Source organism: Papio anubis, chromosome 18 (genome assembly GCF_008728515.1).
Source record: "Papio anubis isolate 15944 chromosome 18, Panubis1.0, whole genome shotgun sequence".
NCBI classification, from domain to species: domain Eukaryota; kingdom Metazoa; phylum Chordata; class Mammalia; order Primates; family Cercopithecidae; genus Papio; species Papio anubis.
The window spans coordinates 35,943,201-35,970,449 of record NC_044993.1 but is presented as its reverse complement, the minus strand read 5'-3'; the positions used below and the strand labels follow the sequence as shown (position 1 = coordinate 35,970,449).

General features: G+C 40.3%; 1 protein-coding gene across 6 annotated transcripts in view; it reads left to right on the top strand.

The window, feature by feature from the left end:
- Positions 1-27,249, top strand: part of FTO (FTO alpha-ketoglutarate dependent dioxygenase) — a 440,820-nt gene that overhangs the window by 162,327 nt on the left and 251,244 nt on the right. For all 6 annotated transcript variants that reach the window (XM_031658246.1, XM_009196443.4, XM_003916875.4 and 3 more), the window contains exons 5-7: positions 9,838-9,917; positions 15,859-16,002; positions 25,353-25,472. In XM_031658246.1, the coding sequence (XP_031514106.1) occupies positions 9,838-9,917; positions 15,859-16,002; positions 25,353-25,472 (344 nt within the window). The remainder of the gene's footprint in view (positions 1-9,837; positions 9,918-15,858; positions 16,003-25,352; positions 25,473-27,249) is intronic.

Genomic DNA, 27,249 nt, shown 5'->3' with positions numbered 1-27,249 from the left:
CCTATGTAGGTCAGTTATATTCAATTGACTGATGGTATTGTTGAGTTCAACTATGTCCTTAATGATTTTCTGCCTGCTGTATCTGTCCTTTTCTGACAGAGGGATGCTGACGTCTCCAGTTATAGTAGTGGATTTGTCTGTTTTTCCTTGCAGTTCTGTCAGGTTTTGCCCTATACATTTTGATGCTCTATTATTGGGTGCATACATGTTAATGACTGTTACATCTTCTGGGAGAATTTAACCCCTTTCTCATTATGTACTACCCTTTTTTCTCTGTGATAATTTATTTTTGCTCTGAAATCTGCTTTGTCTGAAATTAATATAGGCACTCCAACTTTCTTTAGGTTAATGTTAGCATAGTGTATCTATCTTCTTCATTTCTTTAAGTTTAATCTCTGTGTATCTTTATATTTGAATTGAGTTTCTTGTAGACAACATATGCCTTGTTTTTTATCCATTCTGATAATCACTTGTTTTTTAATGTGTATATTTAGACCACTGGCATTTAAAGTGATTATTGATACACTTGGATTAATATCTACCATATTTGTTAAGTTTTCTATATTTTGTCTTGTGTTTCCCGTTTTGGTCTTCCACTCTTTTTCTGCTTTTGTAGTTTTGAGTATTCCATGATTTCATTGCATCTCCTTTCTTAGCATATCAATTACATATTTTTTTTTTTACTTTTTAAGTAGTGACCTAGAGGTTGCAGTATACATTTACAAGTGTTCCAAGTCCACTTTCAAATAACACTATACTGTTTCACAGATAGTGCAAGTACGGTGAAATAAAATATTCCTAATTTTTTTCTCTCATCTCTAATACTCATTGCTATCATTAATTTCAGTTATAAATAAGCATACATAGGCACATATATATATATGTGGCATACATAATTGAATACATTGTTGTTATTATTGTGAATAAATTGTTATCTCTTCTATCAATTAAAGGTAAGAAAAAGAATGGTTTTTATTTTGCCTTCACTTATTCCATCTCAAAGTCTCTTCTTATCTTTATGTAGATCTGAGTTTCTGACCTATATCATTTTTCTTCTGACAAATTTCTTGCAATATAAGTCTACTAGCAACAAATTCCTGAATATTTATTTGTCTGAAACATTTTTTAAAAAATCTTTTCTTTCTTTCTTTTTTTTTTTATTATTATACTTTAAGTTCTAGGGTACATGTGCATAACGTGCAGGTTTGTTACATATGTATACTTGTGCCATGTTGCTGTGCTGCACCCATCAACTCGTCAACACCCATCAACTCGTCATTTACATCAGGTATAACTCCCAGTGCAAACCCTCCCCCTTCCCCCCCCCCATAATAGGCCCCGGTGTGTGATGTTCCCCTTCCCGAGTCCAAGTGATCTCATTGTTCAGTTCCCACCTATGAGTGAGAACATGCGGTGTTTGGTTTTCTGTTCTTGCGATAGTTTGCTGAGAATGATGGTTTCCAGCTGCATCCATGTCCCTACAAAGGACACAAACTCATCCTTTTTTATGGCTGCATAGTATTCCATGGTGTATATGTGCCACGTTTTCTTAATCCACTCTGTCACTGATCGACATTTGGGTTGATTCGAAGTCTTTGCTATTGTGAATAGTGCCGCAATGAACATACGTGTGCATGTGTCTTTATAGCAGCATGATTTATAATCCTTTGGGTATATACCCAGTAATGGGATGGCTGGGTCATATGGTACTTCTAGTTCTAGATCCTTGAGGAATCGCCATACTGTTTTCCATAATGGTTGAACTAGTTTACAATCCCACCAACAGTGTAAAAGTGTTCCTATTTCTCCGCATCCTCTCCAGCACCTGTTGTTTCCTGACTTTTTAATGATTACTATTCTAACTGGTGTGAGATGGTATCTCATTGTGGTTTTGATTTGCATTTCTCTGATGGCCAGTGATGATGAGCATTTTTTCATGTGTCTGTTGGCTGTATGCATGTCTTTTGAGAAATGTCTGTTCATATCCCTTGCCCACTTTTTGATGGGGTTGTTTTTTTCTTGTAAATTTGTTTGAGTTCTTTGTAGGTTCTGGATATTAGCCCTTTGTCAGATGAGTAGATTGCAAAAATTTTCTCCCATTCTGTAGGTTGCCTGTTCACTCTGATGGTAGTTTCTTTTGCTGTGCAGAAGCTCTTTAGTTTAATTAGATCCCATTTGTCAATTTTGGCTTTTGTTGTCATTGCTTTTGGTGTTTTAGACATGAAGTCCTTGCCCATGCCTATGTCCTGAATGGTATTACCTAGGTTTTCTTCTAGGGTTTTTATGGTATTAGGTCTAACATTTAAGTCTCTAATCCATCTTGAATTAATTTTCATATAAGGAGTAAGGAAAGGATCCAGTTTCAGCTTTCTACTTATGGCTAGCCAATTTTCCCAGCACCATTTATTAAACAGGGAATCCTTTCCCCATTTCTCATTTTTCTGAGGTTTGTCAAAGATCAGATGGCTGTAGATGTGTGGTATTATTTCTGAGGACTCTGTTCTGTTCCATTGGTTATATCTCTGTTTTGGTACCATTACTATGCTGTTTTGGTTACTGTAGCCTTGTAGTATAGTTTGAAGTCAGGTAGTGTGATGCCTCCAGCTTTGTTCTTTTGACTTAGGATTGTCTTGGCAATGCGGGGTCTTTTTTGGTTCCATATGAACTTTAAAGCAGTTTTTTCCAATTCTGTGAAGAAAGTCATTGGTAGTTTGATGGGGATGGCATTGAATCTATAAATTACCTTGGGCAGTATGGCCATTTTCATGATATTGATTCTTCCTATCCATGAGCATGGTATGTTCTTCCATTTGTTTGTGTCCTTTATTTCACTGAGCAGTGGTTTGTAGTTCTCCTTGAAGAGGTCCTTTACATCCCTTGTAAGTTGGATTCCTAGGTATTTTATTCTCTTTGAAGCTATTGTGAATGGAAGTTCATTCATGATTTGACTCTCTGTTTGTCTGTTACTGGTGTATAAGAATGCTTGTGATTTTTGCACATTAATTTTGTATCCTGAGACTTTGCTGAAGTTGCTTATCAGCCTAAGGAGATTTTGGGCTGAGATGATGGGGTTTTCTAAATATATAATCATGTCATCTGCAAAGAGGGACAATTTGACGACTTCTTTTCCTAACTGAATACCCTTTATTTCTTTCTCTTGCCTGATTGCCCTAGCCAGAACTTCCAACACTATGTTGAATAGGAGTAGTGAGAGAGGGCATCCCTGTCTTGTGCCAGTTTTCAAAGGGAATTTTTCCGGTTTTTGCCCATTCAGTATGATATTGGCTGTGGGTTTGTCAAAAATAGCTCTTATTATTTTGAGATACATTCCATCAATACCGAATTTATTGAGAGATTTTAGCATGAAGGGCTGTTGAATTTTGTCAAAGGCCTTTTCTGCATCTATTGAGATAATCATGTGGTTTTTGTCTTTGGTTCTGTTTATATGCTGGATTACGTTTATTGATTTGCGAATGTTGAACCAGCCTTGCATCCCAAGGATGAAGCCCACTTGATCATGGTGGATAAGCTTTTTGATGTGCTGCTGGATTCGGGGATTTCTGCAGAGGTTTCTGGTGTTTTTTGTTTGTTTGTTTAGCTGTGCCCTGTCCCCAGAGGTGGAGTCTACAGAGATAGGCAGGCCTCCTTGAGCTGCTGTGGGCTCCACCCAGTTCGAGCTTCCCAGTGGCTTTGTTTACCTACTTAAGCCTCAGCAGTGGCGGGAACCCCTCCCCCAGCCTTGCTGCTGCCTTGCCCTTAGATTACAGACTGCTGTGCTAGCAATGAGGGAGGCTCTGCGCGTGTGGGACCCTCCTGGCCAGGTGTGGGATATAATCTCTTGGTGTGCCGTTTACTAAGACCCTTGGTAAAGCACAGTATTGGGGTGGGAGTTACCCAATTTTCCAGGTGTTGTGTGTCTCAGTTGCCCTGGCTAGGAAAAGTGATTCCCTTCCCCCTTGTGCTTCCCAGGTGAGGCGATGCCTCGCCCTGCTTCAGCTCTGGCTGGTCGGGCTGCAGCAGCTGACCAGCACTGATTGTCTGGCACTCCCTAGTGAGATGAACCCGGTACCTCAGTTGATAATGCAGAAATCACCTGTCTTCTGTGTCACTCGCACTGGGAGCTGGAGACGGGAGCTGTTCCTATTCGGCCATCTTGCTCCACCCCTGTAAATGTCTTTTTGTTTTTTTGAGACAAGAGTCTTACTCTGTCTCTCAGGCTGGAGTGCAGTGGCGCAATCTCGGCTCACTGCAACCTCCAGCTCCCGAGTTCAAGCGATTTTCCTGCTTCAGCTTCCTGAGTAGCTGGGATTACAGGTGTGTGCCACTGCGCCCACCTGATTTTTGTGTTTTTAGTAGAGAAGGGGTTTTACCATGTTGGTCAGGCTGGTCTTGAACTCCTGACCTCAAGTGATCCACCTGCCTTGGCCTCCCAAAGTGCTTGGTTTACAGGCATGAGCCACCACACCTGGTCTGTTTCCCCTTTACTTTTGAAGGATAGTTTTGTAGGATCCACAATTCTAGGTTGCTGTTTTTTTTCCTCTCAACACCTTAGGTATTTCACTTCACTTTTATATTGCTTGCCTGGTTTCTGAAGAAATGTCAAATTTTTTGGTTTTTTTTTGCTTCTTTATAGATAAGCTGTTTTTCCCTTCCGGCTTTTTTCAAAATTCTTTATCTTTGACTTTCTGCAGTTTGAATATAATATGCCTAGGTGTAGGTTTTTTTTTTTTCCTGAGCTTTCTGAGTCTCTAGTTTGGTGTCTCACATTAATTTAAGAACATACTTAGTTATTATTGCTTCTAATTTTCTTCTGTTCCTTTCCCTCTTTCTTCTCCTTCTGTTACTCCCATTATACATATATTATACCTTTTGTAGTTGTCCCATACTTCTGTTTGTTTTTTCTTTTGTTTTTCAGTCTTTTTTCTCTTTGCTTTTCAGTTTTGGAAGTTTCTCTTAATATATCCTCATGCTCAGAGATCTTTCATCTAACTTGCCCAGTTCTCTAATGAGCCCACTAAAGGCATTCTTCATTTCTGTTACAATGTTATTGATTTCCAGCACTGTGTTTTTGAGTCTTTCTTGCATGTTGTCTACGTTGTCCTTTACAGTCCTTAGAATAGTAATCATAGTTTAAAAAACATTTCTGATAATTAATTTCTGCCATTTCTGACTCTGGTTCTGATTTTTGCTCAGTTTTTTCAAACTATTTTTTTTTTTTTTTCCATCTAGAAGGCCTTGTACTTTTTTCTTGATAGGCAGATGAGATATACTGGATAAAAGGAACTGAAGTAATAATGCAGTGGTAAGGTAAGTTGGGAGGGGAAGCATTCTATAATCTTATGATTAAGTCTCAGTCTTTTAGTAAGTCTATGCCTGTGAATTGTGAACCTCACAAATGCTTCTCATTTTCTTTTTTCTCACTCTTAGTTGCGATAGGATGCCTAGCAGGGGCTAGGAGTTGTAGGTGGCATTGAGGTATGTTCATGCCACTACACTCCAGCCTGGATGACAAGTGAGACCCTGTCTCCTGAGAAAATAAATAAATAAATAAATAAATAAATAAATAAATAAATAAAGTGGCTATTTTTTCCCTTCCTTCTGCCAGAAGCATGAGAAGATGTTTTTGGATCTTCACTGTGAGAACCTGTTAGAGCTTTTGGAGATAAAACTCACAAAAGTCTGAGAGTTCCCTAAGACTGAGCTCCCCTGGACTTTTTAACTCTCAGTCCTGTCTACATTTAATCTCCAGCAATTCAGTAGTTACAGTTACGATTTTTCTACCCTGGTACTGGTTCCCATGCATGTTGCTGCTTCTTGTTTTTTACTCTGATAAATTGTCATTCTCTATTTCCAGTCTGTCTCTCCAGAGTGAGGAATGACAAAATTACATGTCATTGAGAGCCATGCTCTTGGTTTTATAATATCTTTACGTCTTTGACTTACCACAATGTAACTTTGAATGTTGTACCACTTTTCGTTCCATCCTCCTGTCTTTTGTGCTTTTTCTCGTGTTTTATGTCTGCATATGTTATAAACCTCACAATGCATTGTTATTATTTTGGATTTAAACAGGCATTTATTCTTTCCTGATATTTTTTACTTATGTTACTTTTTATTCCTTTGAGCATATCTAAATTCCTTCTGATATTATTTTTCTTTTGCCTGTAGAATTTCATAACAATTCTTATAGTGTAAATCTACTGAATATAAATTGTTTCAGTTTCTTTCTGAAAAGTCTTTATTTCACTTTTATTTTAGAAAGGGTGTTCACTATGTATAGAATAGTAGATTGACAGTTTTTTCCTTTAGTATTTTGTCACCTAGTTGTCTTCTGAGTTTTATAGCTTCTGATGAGAAGTCTGCTGTCATTCTAATCTTTGCCCCTCTGTATTTAATGTCTCTTTTACTGACTGCCTTTAACATTTCCACTTTATAACTAATTTTAAGACATTTCATTATGACATGCTTTAGTTTAGTCTTATATCATTTTTTTGGCTTAGAATTCATTGAGCTTATTGGATCTCTGGGTTTATAGTTTTCATGAAATTTGGTGAATTTTGGCCATTGTTTCTATAAAAATGTGTATGTATTTGTCACTCTTCCTTCCCTAGAATTCAAATTAAATTTTCATTAAATGGCTTAATATTGTCCTGGAGGTCACTTATGCTCTTTCATATTTTTGTAGTCTTTTTTCTTTAGCCACTTTGTTTTGCATAGTTTTTATTTTTTATGTGTTCTAGTTCACTGACCTTTTCTTCTGCAGTTTCAAATTGCTGTTCATCTCATTCAGTGTGAGTTTTGTTTCAGATACTACATGTTTAACCTTTAGAAGCTTCACTTATATATATCTGAAAGGGCAGACATGTACATTTAGAAGAAAAGAGAGATGTGACTATCTCGCATATTGTGTGTGTGTGTGTGTATCTTTCATTTCTCTGTTACTTTTTGAATGGATGTTGGATATTGCACATAGTATTTGTTGGGTGCCTGATTTTGTTATATACTTTTACATACTTTGGCTTTTGCTGTAATGAATAATTAAATTACTAAGAAGAAGTTAGATCTTTTTTTTTTTTTTTTAGTTTTGAGATGGAGTTTCACTCTTGTCTCCCAGGCTGCAGTGCAATGGCACGATCTCGGCTCACTGCAACCTCTGCCTTCTGTGTTCAAGCGATTCTCCTGCCTCAGCCTCCCGAGTAGCTGGGATTACAAGCACCTCCCACCATGCCCAGTGAATTTTTGTATTTTTATTTTTTTTTTTTTGGATTTTGAGACGGAGTCTGGCTCTGTCGCCCAGGCTGGAGTGCAGTGGCCGGATCTCAGCTCACTGCAAGCTCCGCCTCCCGGGTTCACGCCATTCTCCTGCCTCAGCCTCCCGAGTAGCTGGGACTACAGGCGCCCGCCGCCTCGCCCGGCTAGTTTTTTGTATTTTTTAGTAGAGACGGGGTTTCACCGTGTTAGCCAGGATGGTCTCGATCTCCTGACCTCGTGATCCGCCCGTCTCGGCCTCCCAAAGTGCTGGGATTACAGGCTTGAGCCACCGCGCCCGGCCTGAATTTTTGTATTTTTAGTAGAGACAGGGTTTCACCACATTGGCCAGGCTGGTCTCGCACTCCTGACCTCAGGTAATCCACTCACCTCGGCCTCCGGAAGTACTGAGATTACAGGCATGAGCCACTGTGCCTGGCCAGAAGTTGGATCCTTTTGAGGCTTAGTTTTAAGCCTTGCTAGGTGGGACTAGAGCAACATTTAACCTAGGACTCATTTAGCCCTACTTCCGCAGTGATGCTTTCCTAAGGATTTTCTAGTATCTCGTAGTGAGAGCCATTTTGGCTGCTGGGATCATAAAATACTCCTAGCTGTGTGTGAGATCTGAAATTGGTTCCACCTGCTGCATTCTGATGCTTCTTTTTATGGCCCTTGGGTATTTTTTATTCATACATGCACAGGTCAGTGCTCTTCCAAATACTTAAGGGAACCCTTCTGCAATCTCTGTTTGCTCTCTCTCTGTATATCTGTTTCTGTTTCAGCATTCTGCCTTTCAAGGCCCTATGGCCTTGGCCTCCCTATACTCCAATCTTTGTCTTCTCAACTTGGCAAGAAAGAAACAGAGACTGAGTTTTGACTTCCTTTTCTTTATTCTGTGGCATTGAAACCATTTCCATGGAGAAAGTTAAGGCAATTGTAGGCGTCTCTCACCTATTTTGTTTCTCTTCTCCATGGGATTATATCTTGCTGAAACCTTTGATTCATATTTTTGGCTTGTTTTGTAGTTGTTTAAGGCAGAAGGGTATATCTTGTCACTGTTACTTCACAAATTCCTAAGTGGAAATCCTGCCTTAATATTTTGCATTTCCTTTCTATGTTTAGAGATGATATTGTAGGTTGTTTTTGCTGACACATAAGGGGCCTGGTGGCATTTGCCTCTTAGTTTAAGTCATTATCATTTCTGGTATCTTGATTAAAATCTTGTATTGCCTGTATAGGATATCATTGCTGGAAACATTACAACTCTCTTTTTTTTGTACTAGAGGAAGTCATGTCCTAAGCAGAGGTTGTATAGATTTTGCCTGACTTGTGGTATCATTTCTCAGGATCTGCAACAACTTGGTCATTGGTTTTTCTCCCACTGCTTGTGGTTTTAGGAATATTCTTCAACTGATGAATTCACCACCTACTTCATTCTTGGGTTGTGAATCCCTAGACTTGAATTCTGTTCTAAGAGCCAAACATGCAACATGCTGAATTGGTTAGTTTGTTGCCTGGAAAATTGTTAGGGCAAAATTGATACTTTGATTACAGAAGGAAAGAGGCAGATTTTTCAGATGAAAGGTGTTCAACTCCAAATTCTGGTTTATTCTAAAGAGTAGAAGTAGATGTGTCATGAGAAAGTGAAAGAAGCTCAATCCATACATAGTGAATTTTATAGTGGGTGGGCATTATAGGACCACAAATAAGCAGAGTGACCCTATATCTTGTTTGCTGAGGGCAGTCCTGGTTTATACCTGTTGTTCTGGAATAATGGTAAATAGCACCCCCTTTCACTCTTCAAAGTGTCATACTTTGTATGATAGAATATATACATATTTAATTATAGACATATGATTATATATCTACTTACACTTACATATACTTGTGTATGTATAAGTATATGTAAGTATATCATATTTATTATATACTTATATTTGTATTATTACACTTGTTATATATCTACATATGTAATCTCTACTTATAAGTAGATACATATATAATGGAACATATATATACACATATATATAGTCACCTACTTATAAGGGATTGATTAAAGAATGGAACATATATATACACATATATATAGTCACCTACTTATAAGGGATTGATTAAAGAATACAAGGTAAGGCCGGGCGCGGTGGCTCAAGCCTGTAATCCCAGCACTTTGGGAGGCCGAGACGGGCGGATCACGAGGTCAGGAGATCGAGACCATCCTGGCTAACACGGTGAAACCCCGTCTCTATTAAGAAATACAAAAAACTAGCCAGGCGAGGTGGCGGGCGCCTGTAGTCCCAGCTACTCGGGAGGCTGAGGCCGGAGAATGGCGTGAACCCGGGAGGCAGAGCTTGCAGTGAGCTGAGATCCGGCCACTGCACTCCAGCCTGGGCGACAGAGCGAGAGACTCCGTCTCAAAAAAAAAAAAAAAAAAAAAAAAAAAAAAAAAATACAAGGTAAGTGTTGATTCCTTGGTTATTGTCATTTCTTGAAAGATGGATTTACTGTTTACTTTGTGTTTTAGTTAAATAATATATAGTATATACTGACTAATAAATATGGTTTTATAAATTTCTGGTGTTTTTCCTGTAGATGATCTCAATGCCACCCACCAACACTGCGTTTTGGCTGGTTCACAACCTCGGTTTAGTTCCACCCACCGAGTGGCAGAGGTAAGTGTAAATAAAAATGTGATTCACACCTAATTGGATGTGACAGAAGTGGTTGAATGAGCAATTTATCATAGAGCTTTGGAAGAGTATTTGATGGGAAAATTGCTTCCATCTAACTTGACTTGCGTCTGTTTACTTGCTTTTTGAGCTTTGGATTGTGTTGGATACAGTTTTAGAAAGTGTATGCATGGCATGGGATAAGTGTATTTTGCTTCTTGGGGTTATGTTTCTTGGAGAAGGAAAATGCCATTGACAAGTGTTTATAGTTAGAGGTTTATTTAGAGGGTTGTATCTGTCAAGGTCAAGGGCAAGAGATGACCGGAGGAATTGGGGCAGATTTTTGTGCTTGTGCATGTGTTAGCTGTGGCTGGGTTTGGATGTTGAGAATTTTCATTTTCCTTAACTTTTTGGTCGGACTTCTGGGCATGTGAATGTAAATTAAAGAGAAAGTTACAGCGTTGCCAAGGAGTTTCTGAGCTCCCAGATGTGTTCATAACCCAGACTTTATTGCTAAATTCTGCCACCACTTGCAATGGCCGATGGTTAGCTGTTCAGACTAGTTCAGAATGGAAAACTAAGAAATGAGAAAAACTCATATTAGTCATGTTGGGGTCCCATGTACTCAGTTAAGAGGGGTTCCAGAGAGCAAGGCATAAACGGGATTACAAGTGACCTTCTACCTAAGCTTGCTATGCATGCTTTGCTTTATAGCTTGACCTTTTATGGAACTACAGGGGACAAGTGTGAGAAAATTGGGCAGAAGTGGTACAGGAAGGTGGGAGGTATAAGTGCATGGTGTTCCAGTGGCAGTACTACCTGAGTCTATACGGCAGTGTTGTGTCTTGGTCATTAAGTAGCTTTACCAGTGGACCTATCATATTGCTGTGTGGCAGAGAGAGAATGAATGAGTATTTAAACCAAGATGCCAGCCAGCCCATCCAGCACCCCTTTCTTCCTTTCTCCCCTTTCTTCTCTTTTCCATTCACTCATTCATTTAAATATTTGAGAGCCTGTTATGTGTCCAAAACTGTAGGCCTGGGAGATAGAGCCATCAACATGGCCATCATGCCCACCACCTTTGTGAACTTTTGTTGGGGGGACAAATTTTAAACAAACACAGAAATAATTGTCTTAGAGACCTAAAAGGAGTTCTGTTAGAAAAGAGGGAAGGGAGGAAGGAAGGTAGGTAAGGCCGAACAGAGGAAGGAAAGAAGGGAGGGAGGGAAGAGCTAGTATTTATAGAACATCTAATATGTGCCTTGTGTTGTATGGAAGGATTTCATTTCCCCAGTTATAGGCATCTGTCTTTCTAGCTATAACCCTCCCAAGAATCCCTTTCTTGTGGATCACTTGAGTATATGGCTACTTAAATGCGCCCTTCAATGTCTTTCCTAATCTAAGCCGGAAGAGTAGACAGTCTCGTTAGTGCTGTGTTCAAAGGGCTGTACAAAACGATAAATAAAAAGCTTGGGAAATATGTTCATGGGGATAATAATCATACCTAATTCATAGTGTTCTTATGAGGATTAAATTAGTTAATTCATGTAAGTCTTTTTAGAACAGAGACTGGTATACATTCAAAGAAGTTCGCCACTACTACTATTATTAAATTACTTCTACTGCTACTACTGTCTTTTCATTTTATTCTGATGAAAAACTAATAGGAGATAGGAACAACTAAAGCTCACTGTGTGGAAGGTGATTCTGTTTTCATCTGTACACTAGAGTATACATAATAAAGCAAGAGAGATTAAATCATCAGCAAGTTTTGATTGCAGGAATTACAATTCAGAAGGGATTTCAGTTTGTTCATTCTTCAAACTTTTATTGAACTTTATAGTATTCAAGTTATTATTGTAGGGACTTGTGAACGGGAATGGTCATGTTCAGTGTCTTCAAGATGCTTATAGTCTAAAGACTATGCACAGTGCAGAGTAGAAAGTAGCAGATAGCCCGGCTAATTTTTGTGTTTTTAGTGGAGATGGGGTTTTGCCATATTGGCCAGGCTGATCTTGAACTCCTGACCTCATTTGATCCACCCACCTCGGCCTCCCAAAGTGCTGAGATTACAGACATGAACCAGTGCGCCCAGCCTAGATTTTAGTTTTTGATAATTGTGTCAGAATGTTCTTGGGATTCAATACAGAATGTCTTCTTAAAGAAATTTAAATTTTATGCATAATTATATTTTGAATAGGTAGTTAATGCAAATGGTTCAAAATAAAAACAAATACCTAAGGGTATACAGTTAAAGTCTCTTTCTCCTTAGGCCAACCAGTCCCTGTCCCCAGAGGCAACCAGTGCTAAAAGGTTCTTGTTACTCTTTTGGTAATATTTAATATATAAGTAAAAATGTATGTAATTTCAAAAACATTTTTAAATATTTTTAAATATAAAAATACATGGTTCTGTAGTTTTGTTTCAGAAAACTTTAGTAGTAATTACTCATTAATATATAGTTCTTATCTTGGAGTAGGTAATGGCTTTTTAGATATGACATCGAAAGCATAAACAACTAAAGAAAAAAACAGATAAATTGGACTTCATCAAAGTTAAAAACTTTTCTGCTTCAAAGGGTACCATAAATAAAGTGCAGAGGATCCATGGAATGGGAGAAAATATCTGTGAATCATTTATCTCATGAAGCACTTGTATCTCAAATATTCAAAGAATTCTTACAACTCAATAATTCTAGAGAGAAATGATCCAATTTAAAATGGCGAAGGAACTGAATTAACATGTCACAGCCTGGGTGCAGTGGCTCCTGCCTGTAATCCCAGGACTTTAAGAGGCCGAGGTGAGCAGATCACTTGAGGCCAGGAGTTTAAGACCAGTCTGGCCAACATGGTAAAACCTCGTCTTCACTAGAAATTCAAAAATTAGCCAGATGTGGTGCCACATGCCTGTAATCCCAGCTATTCAGCAGGCTGAGGCAGGAGAATCACTTAAGCCTGAGAGGTGGAGGTTGCAGTGAGGTGAGATTGCGCCACTGCACTCCAGCCTGGGCAATAGAGCAAGACTCCATCTCACACACACAAAAAAAGACGGTATACAAATGGCCAACAGACAAATGAAAAATGCTGAACATCATTAGTCATAGGGAAATACAAATCAAAACCACGATGGGATAACATTTCACACCCACTAGAATAGCCAGAATAAAAAAGATAATGACAAGTGTTGGTGACGACCTGCAGGAAGTGGCACCTGCGTGCACTGCCGGAGGGAATGGATAGTGGTGCGGTTACTTTGGGAAACAGTCTGGCACGTCTTCAGAAGGTTAAATCCAAAGATACCCTGTGACATAGCAATTCCATGCCTAGGTAGATACCCAAGAGTGATGGAAACTTCTACAGGAATATTCATAATCAGCAAAAAGTGGAAACAACCCAAAGATTCATCACTTAATGAATGGATAAATAAAACGTGGCGTATCCATGCAGTTGAATATTATTGGACATTCAAATAGAATACAGTAATGATGCATGTTACAACATGAGTGACTCTTGAAAACATATGAAATGGAAGCAACCGGTCACAAAAGATATATATTATATGATTTCCTTTATATGAAGTGTCTAGAATAAGCCTCTCCATGGACGTAGAAAGTAGATTAGTGGTTGCCTAGGGTTGGAAATGTTGGTGGAAATCAGGCGGGGTTGGGGGTGACTGCTAAACGGTACAGGGTTTCTTTTTGGGGTGATGAAAATGCTCTAAAATTAATTGCAGTGATATTTGTATAACTCTGTGAATATATGAAACAACATTTCATTATATGCTTTAAATGGTTTAATTTTATGATATGTGAATTATAGCTTAATAAAGCTGTTACCAAAAAAAAAAAAACAAAAAACCTATCTCAGACTAGGCCTGATTATAGGTTATTTAAATAAAACAAAACACTATATATCCAGAAAAAAATTATTCCACACACACTCTCTCTTTTTGTTTTCTGCAACCATAATTCATTAAACTAGTTTTCCTATTGTTGAGAAATTTAGGTTGTTTCCAATCTTGCATGAAAATGCAATTAATAACCTATGTAGCTCACTACTTGGGAAAGTAAAGGTGCATGTAGGAAAACTTTCTAGATGGAAGTCATTTTAAAAAGATGTTGTAGGCTGGGTGCGATGGCTCATAACTGTGATCCCAGCATTTTGGGAGGCTGAGGTGGGCGGATCACTTGAGGTCACGAGTTTGAGACCAGCCTGGTCAACATGGTAAAACCCTGTCTCTACCGAAAATACAACAATTAGCCAGGCGTGGTGGTGCACGCCTTTAATCCCAGCTACTTGGGAGGCTGAGGCAGGAGAATTGCTTGAGCCTAGGAGGCAGAGACTGCAGTGAGCCAAGATCACGCCATGCTACTGCACTCCGGTCTGGGCCAGAGAGTGAGACCCCGTCTCAAAAAGAAAGATGTTGTAGAGGTTGCTGTGGGACAAAAATGAGTGGTCATTCACCGTTATTCTTTGTGGGGTTTTCTTGGCAGGAAATTGGAGTTGTGCCCTTATGCACCCAGCACTCTGGGATCTTCATATTAAAATACGTATTAGTCAAACTTCTGTTTCTTGGCACAGAAACTTTGTTTTTCCCAGGCTTGTCGATGTTGCATTGGATAAAATGGTAGTAAATGTGCAAGGAAATTTTATACCAGAGGATTAGCCTTCAAGGTTATTTACAAGGACTCAGTTTAAATTACAAATAATAAAACCAAAGTATTTTAGGGATACATTTTCCTTGTTGGGATTGAAGGGTATTTATAGCTGACTTTTTATTATTCTAGGAAATCACTTCAATATCAAAACAAGCAGATGCACTGCCCATGTACATCGGCCTCTTTTCCAACATATGATCCTTTATAAAAAGGAGTTTGTCCATTTGACCTCTGTTTTGCTCCCACGAACTTAGAGAGGGATGAACTAGTTATCTCTGTCCTTGCTGAGACCCAGGTACTAAGTTGTGGCTTTGAATGTGCCTTGAGGGCATAAGCCAAATATTCTCCATTATTTGAAGAATCTATTCTGCCAAAAACTGCCACTGCCTAATGTATGCTTTTTCAGAAAAGGGAAATGAGTTCTTTGCCTTGTGATTATAACTTCATTTTTCCCCTCTGTTATTACGGAACCATTTAATGTGCTTTTGAACCATTTCGGCAGCCGGTTTACCTTTCTTTCCTATCGTTAGTCTCAGGGCATTTGAGATAAAAAGTCAGTGTCCTTGACTTCTTGGTTAACCCGTTATTCATCCAATAATTATTTATTAAATTTCTTCTAGTTTTCGGACTCAGTTCTAGATGTTGTAGTATATATAGAAAATGTATTTAACATATATAAATAGGGCATTAGCCTCAGGGACCCAAATGTTTAGTTAGAGATATGAGGCCCACGTAAAAGAAAACCAGCAAACTAAGTGGCCCACGTGAGGCCAAACTGGCAGCACAGAGCCCAGTGGAACAGGCCACTCTAGTAATTCTTGAGTTAAGGAGTACAGGCCGGGCACAGTGACTCATGCCTGTAATCCCAGCACTTTTGGAGGCTGAAGTGGGAGGACTGCCCTGAACCCAGGAGTTTGAGACCAGCTTGGATAATATAGCAAGATCCTGTCTCTCTCTACAACATAAAAATTTAGAAAAATTAGCTGGGTAGAGTGGTGCCTGCCTGTGGTACCAGCTATTTGGGAAGGTGAAGTGGGAGGACTGCATGAGCCCTGGAGGTTGAAGCTACAGTGAAACATTACACCACTATACTCTAGCCTGGGTGACACAGCAAGACCCTATCTCAAAATTTAAATTAAAAAAAAAAAAAAAAAAAGGAGTATAGACTGAGCCATGGGGTCAACAGGTGAATTCACAGCCAGGGACAAATATGAACAATCCTAGGAGGGGCGGCATAGTAAACTTAGATTTTGCCCATAATTGTAATTCCTGGTTCTGTCTCAACAGTGCTCAACAGGAACCTTGGATTATATTTTACAACGCTGTCAGTTGGCTCTGCAGAATGTCCGTGACGATGTGGACAATGGTGATGTCTCTTTGAAATCCTTTGAGCCTGCAGTTTTGAAACAAGGAGAAGAAATTCATAATGAGGTAAGGTTTTTTTGTTTTTTTTTTTTTTTTTGAGACAGGGTCTCGGTCCGTCACCCAGGCTGGAGTGCAGCGGCATGATCTCGGCTCACTATAACCTCCACCTCCCAGGTTCAAGTAATCCTCCTGCCTCAACCTCCTGAATAGGTGGGGCTGCAGGTGCACACGCCACCACCCCTGGCTGACTTTTATATTTTTAGTAGAGACGAGGTTTCACCATGTTGGCCAGCCTGGTCTCAAACTCCTGACCTCAAGTGATCTGCCCACCTTGGCCTCCCAAAGTGCTGGGATTACAGTCGTAAGCCACCGTGCCTGGCAAGACTTTCAAGAATTGTGAAAGATCTGAGATTCTACCCTACCTGCAAGCTAACAAGTTAATCTGCCACAGTTTCATATTGGTATAAGACGTGAGACTCTTAGGTCAGAGATGGAGGACAGGTTATTACATACATCAATAGCAGTCACCAGAGTGTCAGTATTTTTGTGTTAGTTCACGAACTTATTTTGTTCAGGCTGCAGTAACAAAATAGCATAAACCAGGTTGCTTGTAAACAACAGAAATTTATCCTCACTGTTCTGGAGGGTGGCAAGTTCAAGATCAGGTGGCATCAAGTTCAAGATCTGGTGTCTGGTGAGGACTTGTTTCATGATTCATAGATGGTACCCTCTCACTTTCCTTACATGGTGCAAGGGCCAGGCGAGCTCCCTGTGGTCTCTTTCATAAGGCCACTCAACTCTTTTATGAAAGCCTTCATGATCTCTCACCTCTGAAAAGCCCCACCTCTTAATGCCATCGCTTCGGATGTTAGAATTTCAACAGAAGAATTTTGGAGGGACATGGCCGGGCATGGTGGCTCACGCATATAATCCCAGCATTTTGGGAGGCTGAGGCAGGCAGATCACAAGGTCGAGACCATCCTGGCTAACACAGTGAAACCCCGTCTCTACTAAAAAAAAAATAATAATAATACAAAAATTAGTCAGGCGTGGTGGCGGGCGCCTGTAGTCCCAGCTACTCAGGAGGCTGAGGCAGGAGAATGGTGTGAACCCAGGAGGCGGAGCTTGCAGTGAGCCAAGATCGCGACACTGCATTCCAGCCTGGGCAACAAAGGGAGACTCCATCTCAAAATAAATAAATAAATAAATTAATTAATTAAATAAAAAAGAATTTTGGAGGGACGTACACATACAGAGCATAGCATTCTCCCAGTGTTTCTATAGGGCAATGCAAAGTAGGCCAGATAACATGTACACATTGAGGGGTTACATTATAGGAGAGGAACCATGAGCTATGGAAACCTAGTCTTTTTCAAAGGATAGTAAGCATGCCTGTCTTTTGCTGTAGGTCAAGACACTGTCTTTATCTTCCAAGCCTATATGCACACCTGCCCTTTTGTTCTGGAGGGAGAAACTCTCTCTATCAAGGTTGTTGCTGTATAAACATCCTTGCGATGAGAGTCCATAACACAGGACAGTCATTGCTTCCTCACAAGACACGCAGAAGCACAAGAGACTCAGGAAGAATAGTCTCCCAGCAAAGACTGCTGGGAATTGAGGATAGGCCCTGCGAGCAAGTGTCAATGCCTTGCTTTTCATTGATGAAATCAGTTGCAATTCTGCAGTCTGTGAGACCAGCAGGTCTGGATCCCATGGGTCAAAGTTTCACAAACTCTACTTTTCCCACTAATACCCTCTCAATATTTACTTTATCTTTGGACTACATACATTGTTTAGTTACTTAATATTTTACTTTAAATCAACTCTTTTTTAACATACATAAATTTCTTTAAAAAGGAAGCTTTATATTGCTACTTTAAGTGGAAATCCAGTATCATTAGCCAAAAGAAAAAGTATCCAGAAAAATAGGTCCAATGAAAACAGAGTAATGTTATTACATTCCAGTAGATATTCTTGTCTGGAGGACGCTCTGAGCCTCAAGTTTCCTTTCTTCGTGTTAAGAAGGGAGATTAGTGGTAATGGTTACACAGCTTCATACATTTTCTAATAATCATTGGAGTCTGCACTTACAATGTGTGAATTTTATGGCTGGTAAATTATACCTCAAAAAAAAAAAACCATTAAAAGAAAAAAAGGAGACACTAAAATGTGGTAGAGAACTAAAGGTCATTCACCTATCTGAGACTTTCTTTTTGATATAAGAAGAAGGATTGATGGAGAATTTGAAGTTAAAAAATGTTCTCATCATAATTAATTGCTAGGCATGTGCCAGACACTCTTCTAGGTGCTTTAGAATATATTGGTAAATAAAATAGACATTCTAGTACAGGGAGATGATGGTAAGTAATAAACATAATACATTGGTAAATCATACAGTATGTTAGAAGTTGCTAAGTGCTACAGAAAAAAAAAACTGAGCAAGATGATGGAAACTGAGAGAACTAGAGAGCCTCCCTGTTGAAAAGATGTCGTTTGAGCAGAGAATTGAAGGACATGAGAGACAGCCATGTGGGTATCTGGGGAATTGCCTTTTGGGCAGAAGGAATAGCCACTGCAAAGGCTGTGTGGTGGGGGAATGTCTGGAGTCCATGGAACAGTCCAGGAACAGTACTGTTTGAGTGGAGGGAGTGAGGTTGCTACTTATAGGAGAGGAGGTCACAGAGGTAGTTCCAGGAGACTGGGGAGCAGCAGATTGTATAGGTCCTTGGAGGCCCTTGTAAGGACAAGGCCTTTCCTTTTTACTCTGCAAGAAACGGGGGCCCATTGAAGAGTTTTGAGCAAAGGAGAAATAATGTCATCTCCTATAGTGACATAATATCTTTTTAATGTCTTTATAAGTTATTTAATATCTTGTGAACTGCTCCACACTTTGTGAAACATTGTCATAATCTCCAGAACCACAGGGGAAGCTGTTCTGCCTTTCAGGGGACTGGTAACCACTTCTAATGCTGAGCTCAGGTCCGACTTGCTTCCCTTCATTGTGCCTGATGGGTGTTCTACTTTCTGTCTTATTAGTCCCTGCTGGAGGCATTGCTGATAGCCAGAACTTCAGGAAGGAAGACATTTATGGGCCTGATGACCTCACTGAATTAGACCGGGGAGCAAAGTTATGTCTTTCTGCATATTTACAGTATAGAAATTCTAATCTTGAAATATAGTTATTTCCTTCTCAAAAAATCTCACGGGCCGGGTGCGGTGGCTCACGCCTGTAATCCCAGCACTTTGGGAGGCCAAGGCGGGCGGATCACGAGGTCAGGAGATTGAGACCATCCTGGCTAACACTGTGAAACCCTGTCTCTACTGAAGATACAAAAAAATTAGCCGGGCGTGGTGGCGGGCGCCTGTAGTCCCAGCTACTCAGGAGGCTGAGGCAGGAGAATGGTGTGAACCCAGGGGGCGGAGCTTGCAGTGAGCCGAGATTGCGCCGCTACACTCCAGCCTGGGCAACAGAGTGAGACTCCGTCTCAAAAAAAAAAAACTCACAATTTTCGTGTCAGACTGGCAGAATGGGTGCTTTCTTTAACATGCATACAGGCTATCTTATTTCCCTATCCTTTCTCATCTTTTGTGACTGACTGTGATGTTTTGTTACCATCAATGGATGGGAGAAATCTGTAAAATCACACTGTGTATCTAACAGAATATTGTCATCTAAGTCTATCTGCTTCAGGCTGAGTGTGGTGTCTCACGCCTGTAATCCCAGCACTTTGGGAGGCCAAGGCGGTGGATCACCTGAGGTCAGGAGTTTGAGATCAGCCTGGCCAACATGGTGAAACCCTGTTTCTAGTAAAAATACAAAAAGTTAGCCAGGTGCAGTGGCGGGTATCTGTAATCCCACCTACTTGGGTGGCTGAGGCGGGAGAATCTCTTGAACCTGGGAGGCGGAAGTTGCAGTGAGCCGAGATTGTGCCATTGCACTCCAGCCTGGGCAACAAGGCCAAAACTCTGTCTCAAAAAAAAAAAAAAAAAAAATTTTGTCTGCTTCAGAAAGTGACTGGCTGCTTTTGACCTTGTATGTTAGGCAGGTGGGGCAGAGATGTACTGTATCAGAAACCTCGGCCCCTGGGGTTGAATAGATACAGTGATCTTGAATTTAAATAGTGTGTGTGCCAGTCTTTACCATTCCCCTGATCTCTGATTCTTCAAGGTCATCTCCTTACTTTCACAATTAATTCCATATGTCAGGGCACATTGTCAGATATTGTTCTTTTGCCATACAAGTTGGCCTGGGATTTAGCAGTTGCATGCCTGCTCTTTACTTTGTCCTATTGTTCAGTGAAAGCCCACTTGTCCATAAGAGTTCTCCCAGTTGCTTGCTTGCTTGCTTGCCTATTTCTGCAAGGCCATGTGTCTTTGCTGGACAAATCATGGGATGAAACCCTGGATTTTACATACTGCAAGCTCTCAGTCTGTGTGGGTTGAGAAGTGGTTTGTTTTCCTTGTCTAGGATGGTTTCTAACTGAGCAGTTTTCGGAAGTTTGGGCATGTGTTTTGGAGTACCTTATTGGAGATATAGTTTTTCCAATTTAAGATGCTTAGGAAAGATTCTTGTTTAATTATAAGCAGAATCTTCTTCCATGTTATTAAATGGCCCACTTTCCTTTTTAAAGATAGTAAAATGTGGAATTCAGCCTCCTCTCTTAGTAAATGTCCCCTAGAAGAATGGAATGTTTGACGGTATTGTTTGGCTCTCATTTTCTTCTGACCAGACCTGTGGCTTCCTTATAACCACTGCGAAAGGGCCTTCATAGGGTACCTCTTTGTAGATAGAGCCTTACCATGTCTTCCTGGTCTAATTCCTTTCTCAGCAAAGTAACTTCTATCCGTTATTACAGTGAGACATTAATCCCAAGGGGCGTAGTCACACATCTCATGAGGGAACTCTATGGCTGACTTGGGACCATATCAAGAGCCTAAACAAACTCAGCAGAAGAAAAGTAGGTGACATTTACTGACCTATTGGAATGATGGAGATGATTTACAACTATATGGTGATAAAGTGGCTCAGAAATATTCTTTTGAAATCTTATTAGCTTTGCTTTCCAAGGCCTAAGTACCCAATGACTGAAGTCCAGATATGTGGGTTGATTCTATTCCTTTCTCCTCTTCTAGACTTATTTCCATTAAGTGCATGTTCAAAATCAGGGAGTTTGGTTTGTAAGTATCATGAAAACTTTGAGAGAACCCTGAGAGCTCCTACAGGTTGTCTCCCTGCTGTTGACGTCTTCAGGGATGTGTCACCCGTGGAATGTTCCTTGGCCCCAAGTCAGCATTTGCTCTCCTGACCGCTTGCCTCTTATTTCTGCTCTGTTAGCTATGAGCCTCCTTTGACGGCCTACAACTCTGGAGAAGGGAAGAATACCCAACTTCTGTCGTGGTTACCACTTCATCAGTCAGTCAATATGATTAGACATGGATGTTTGGTTTTTTAGCCCCAAAGTAATAAGGACTCGCTATATTTTGAGTCCTGACTCTGGTTTTTGTGCAGTGTCCATGCTATAGCTTTCCTTCCTAATTTCCAGAGTTTGTTAACTCAGACTCTGAATCAAGCAGATGGAAATATTTTTTTGCCTTCTTACTTAATTTTAAGGAGAGAGTCAGCTACTTCTTTCTGTTGGCAGGGGGGAACTGGTAAAGGTGGCATTTGATTAAAATTCTGTAATAGTTTTTACCCACAACATCGAAATGAAAAAGTCAGGTCATGGAGTTGAATAGAAGGCATGCCACTGGATTTGATGTCCACAGAGATTGTATCTCATGGGCAATATTTCAACTCATGAATAAAATTCGGTTGGGAGAAGGTCTTCAGTGTTGTTGAACGTTTCTGACTGGCATTAGTGGGAAGGGGTGGGCATGAATTGACGAGCACATTAAAGCTTCTCCTGGTCAGAAAATTTGTAAGATTGTGAGATGCTTGAGGACAGGAAGTCCAAAGCCTTGTGGTCTTGTTTAGTATACACTCTTGACATCTAGCAAATAAATGCCTGACAGAGAGTAGGCAGTAATTATTTCTGTCTTATAGATGACGTAGCTATTCTGTAGTGGTACTCACTTTTGAACTGACTCCAGAGCCCATATTCTTTTTTTCTTTTAGAGACATGGCCTCACTGTGTTGCCCAGACTGGAGTGTAGCGGCACAATCATGGCTCACTGCAAACTCGACCTCCTGGGTCCAAGTGATCCTCCTGCCTCAGCCATCTAAGTAGCTGGGAGCACAGGCAGGTGCCACCACAACCATCTAACTGTTTATTTGTTTGTTTTGTAGAGATGAGGTCTCACCGTGTTGCCCAGGCTAGTTTCAAACTCCTGGGCTCAAGTGATCCTCCTGCCATGGCCTCTCAAAGTGCTGGGATTATAGGCCAGAGCCCTTATTTTTAACCATGATACTATCTGTCTCAAAAGATAGTTGGGCGTCCAAGGGAAGATGAAGGCATTATTTATTAAAATAGCCAGGGCTCTCTCTTTGCTCTCTTGTCCAATAGCAGAGCCCCTAGATATAGCCTTCTCCTTGCTTCCAAGTTTTAATGTACTGAAATCCAGTTTCTAGTGTACCCTGATAGACTGGATGAACTAATTACATATGATAGTCTATTTCCAGAGTCACCATGGTTGCCAAGCCTTATCCATTCTGTCCTCTTCAACGGGCATAACCAGCCCAAAGACTGGAAAATCTTTTAAAACCTTGTCAACTCTTTCTAACATAGGACTTGATGTTTTGCTAACAGGCTCTTTCCATAGTGTGAACAAATTTTATGTGAAATCCATCAAAAGGAACTCATTTTTTTCTTGTAGTATGTTTTTAAACCTGTATCTTCACAGAAGTTGAAACACATTTGTATTCATTCATCTTTCAAAGTACTCAAGGTTACATCTGTTAACCACTGTCTTTTAATAGCACAGATAAGTTTTAGCAACTGTTGTATTAATATTGTGTCTACATTCCTTTTTTGTTTTGTTTTGTTTTGTTTAAACAGCTTTAACTGAAATCAGTCCTACATAGCAAACAAACATTTAGTTAATGTAAACTAAAACTTTTTCATATGACTTGGTATTCTCAGGTTACTTATTTGAGCCATTTTCACCGTTGTTAAATCTTCACAAGTTGGTTTTGTTTGCCTCATGAAAGTTCAATATGGATAAACAGAAAAAAAAATTCTCTGCGGTAACAGGTGAAGATTATAATAGCTCCATGTCTATATATGGAATATGATCACCTTAGCAAAGCCAGACAACCCAGCATGAAGCTGTGGTGGCTCCACATTTCTTTCTTTCTTTTTTTTTTTTTTTTTTTGAGATGGAGTCTCGTCGCTCTGTCGCCAAGGCTGGAGTGCAGTGGCTTAATCTCGGCTCACTGCAAGCTCCACCTCCCAGGTTCACGCCATTCTCCTGCCTCAGCCTCCCGAGTAGCTGGGACTACAGGCGCCCGCCACCACACCTGGCTAATTTTTTGTATTTTTAGTAGAGACGGGGTTTCACCATGTTAGCCAGGATGGTCTCGATCTCCTGACCTTGTGATCCACCCGTCTCGGCCTCCCAAAGTGCTGGGATTACAGGCGTGAGCCACCGCGCCCGGCTGGCTCCACATTTCTTTAGCCGGCAGTGGTAAAAAGAGTATTAAGATCAGTAGCATTGTACCTTGATTTTCAAGTTGATGAATGATAGAAGAATTAGAAAATGGATAGAAAATTTTTTATATTTCCATAGGTTAACTCAGCCCATCATCCAAATATGTTGGGATTATTTTGGTTGCAAAGGGCAAAACATTCAACCTGAACCGGCTTAAATAAAAACAGTTTCAGGAATAGTTTGATCAAGGGTCAGTTGATATCATCAGGTTGTGGTTTTTGTCTTTTCGTCTTGCAGTTACCCCCTATGTTGGCTCCATTCTTCCCATTGCTGGCAAAATAGCTGCAGAGTCTTCTTCCTGTAGTTTCTGATAGTCTTGAGACTTCTTCTGATTGGACATATTCCTGTTCCTCTCAATCCTAGTTCTGTGACTACAGAATCTAGTGGGCTGATTGGCCTAGACCTGGGTTGCATATTCCACCCCTGGCGTTGGAGTTGGAGCCTCTTCAGACCACATGGGCTGTTTGGGGAAGGGGTGGGTGGGATTTGACTGGAATAGGAGGACTGCCAAGGTGGCAAACAGTTGAAGTTTACTGTAGTAGATTCATCGGAAGGAAAGTAAGTTACTTGGGTATTTCTGATCTGAAAATCTGAAATTTGAGGTGCTCCAATATTCAGAGCTTTTTGAGCGTAAACATGATGCTCAAAGGAAATGTTTATTGGAGAATTTCAGATTTTGGATTTGAAATGCTTGACCAGTAAGTATATAACACAAATATTCTAAAATCAGAAATCCTTTTGGTCTCAAGCATTTCAGATAAGGGATATTCAACTTGTACTAATATGTTTGCTACTCTTCTTTTTAACCTATTGTCACCTGCCCTGAGTTGACAAGTGACAATTTGAATGGCTTTGTAGGTTTAATGTGTGCCTCCATAATTAGTTTTATATATACAGGTTAAGATTATCACCAGCTCCTCCTGGCCCATGGGTAAGTTATTTTAATTTATTGCAATTTAAGAAACTTATAATTAATATTTCCTAATATGTATCCATGTTTTGCTTTTAATATCAGCCTTAAATAAAGACATTTAATAAAAACACATTTGGTTTATGTCTTTCCCATCAAAGATAGTACAGCCTACTTTATAATTAGGATCTCAGTATTTATTGTTGATTGACTTATAGTTTCCTCACATCTGACTAATAAATGTGATTGAAAACCCCTCTCTGGTGTGAGCTGGGTTGTGTAAGAGAATTTCAGCTTTTTAATTATTTTATTTTGTTTTATTTTATTTTATTTTATTTTATTTTATTTTATTTTAACACAGAGACTCTTGCTCTGTTGCCCAGGCTGGATGGAATGCAGTGGCACAATTAGAGCTCATCACAGCCTCAAACTCCTAGGCTCAAGGAATCCTCTTGCCTCAGCCTCCCAAGCAGCCAGGACGACCAGCACACACCACTGTGCTTGGCCAATTTATTTTTAATTGTTTTTGTAGAGACAGCATCTTGCAATGTTGCCCAGGCTAGGCTCAAACTCCTGGCCTCAAGCGATCCTCATGCCTCGGCCTGCCAAACTATTGAGATTATAGGCATGAACCAACACGTCTGGCCAGACCTCAGTTTTAAGACTACTCTTTTCTTAGCATTGCAGAAATGCTCTGGAGATGCCAGCTTATACTGGGAACTGGTTAGGCTGACCTTTCTCACCTTTTCTCATCCTATGGCCGTCAAATTACCGGAGGAGAATTAAAAGACGAAGTCATTGTCCTTGTTTGTCTATCACAAGGGAATTAAAACCACCATCTTCTCTTTATGGTCCACAGGTCGAGTTTGAGTGGCTGAGGCAGTTTTGGTTTCAAGGCAATCGATACAGAAAGTGCACTGACTGGTGGTGTCAACCCATGGCTCAATTGGAAGCACTGTGGAAGAAGATGGAGGGTGTGGTAAGTCCATGAGGCCTGGGACCGACCGTGTTTTGTGGACTGCTGTGTTATATAAATCCTCCACTGCCTCATTTGCATAGGCAAATGTAGATTTAATTATTCCTAATTATCAAGTTAGGTTCTTCTTGGTAAGGTGATGGGTATAGCCAGGATTTTGTCAGTACAACCTCAATTTAGTTCAATAAGCATTTATTATTTTCTCCTCATAAGGCATGTGCTGGACATATACTAGGAAGTGGTGATAAGAGGATAACAATTTGAAAATAGTATTTAACATTTATTTGCATTTTTATATGCATCAGGTGCTACTCTGTTTTCCCAGTATTAACTTAAAAAAATTTTACAGCAATGCTAAGAGGTATAGACACTTTTCCAGGCCTGAATGTATGGATGTGAAAACTGAGGGACAGGGAAATGAAGGGCCTCCCCCAAGGTCACGGAGTAAGTGGCAAAGCAAGGGGGAACCCCAGGCAGGCTGGCTCCACAGCTTGTACTCTCAACCACTGTGATCTAACAGTTGAACAAGGAGAGGGGCACGAATATCACCAGGTATGATGTTAGCTAAAATGAAATCCGGTAATATATGTTAAATGTTAAAAGAAAATCACAGTTCCAGAGGAGGGAGCATTACATTGAGACCACTTAGAGCCGGCTGGGATGGTGGTGAAATGGCAGATGTGGCTTCTGGGGCCCTTGAATACTGAGGAGTATGGTGGGATGGGGGATCTGGGGACGAGCTTAGACTCCAGGAACTGTAAAAACAAGGCCAGAAGTGAGGAAGTCCGGTGTGACCAGAACAAGGAGTGCAGATGATGTGGGAGGAAATGCAGCTGGAAGGCAGGCTGAAGCCACATGGAGGTCTTCCATTAAGTCTTAATTTAAATAATAGTAATAATAATAATAGCAAACACTTACATAATACTTTTAAGTACCAGACATTATTCTGTGTGTTTTCTATATAATTTCTTTAACTTTTATGACACCCCATAACATAGGTGTAATGTATTCCCCATTTTTCTTTTTTTTTTTTTTTTGAGACAGTGTCTCGCTCTGTCGCCCAGGCTGGAGTGCAATGGCACGGTATCGGCTCACTGCAAGCTCCGCCTCCCGGGTTCACGCTATTCTCCAGCCTCAGCCTCCTGAGTAGCTGGGACTACAGGCGCCTGCCACCACGCCTGGCTCATTTTTTGTATTTTTAGTAGAGACGGGGTTTCACCGTGGTCTCGATCTCCTGCCCTTATGATCCACCCGCCTCGGCCTCCCAAAGTGCTGGGATTACAGGCGTGAGCCACCGCGCCCGGCCCTGTATTCCCCATTTTTCTAATGAGGAGACTAAAACACAAAGGGTTTATGTAACTTCCTCAAGGTCACCTAGCTAACAGGTGAGGAAGTTGGAATTTGAACTCTAGAAGGCTGCCTCTGGGGTCCCTGCTCTTTACCACCTCACTGTTCTGCCTTCAAACAATCGGATTTGGAAGGTAGTAGAAAAGTGGTAAACGCCTGCAAACTCTGGAGATAGTACCTCTGCACAGAATTTGAAATGTGCTGGAAACAATGAACTAATCTGCAAAAATGGATAGCTATTGCTAATCCCTATTTTATTTTTTTAAAGCCACTTTATTGGGGTATGATTGCCCTACAAAAAACTGTACGTATTTAATGTGTACAACCTGAGTTTAGAGATACGTGTACATTTGTGAAACCATCACAGCAGTCTATGCCATAAACCTATCCATCACCTCCAAAAGTTTTCTTCTGTCTTATTTATTATAATTAT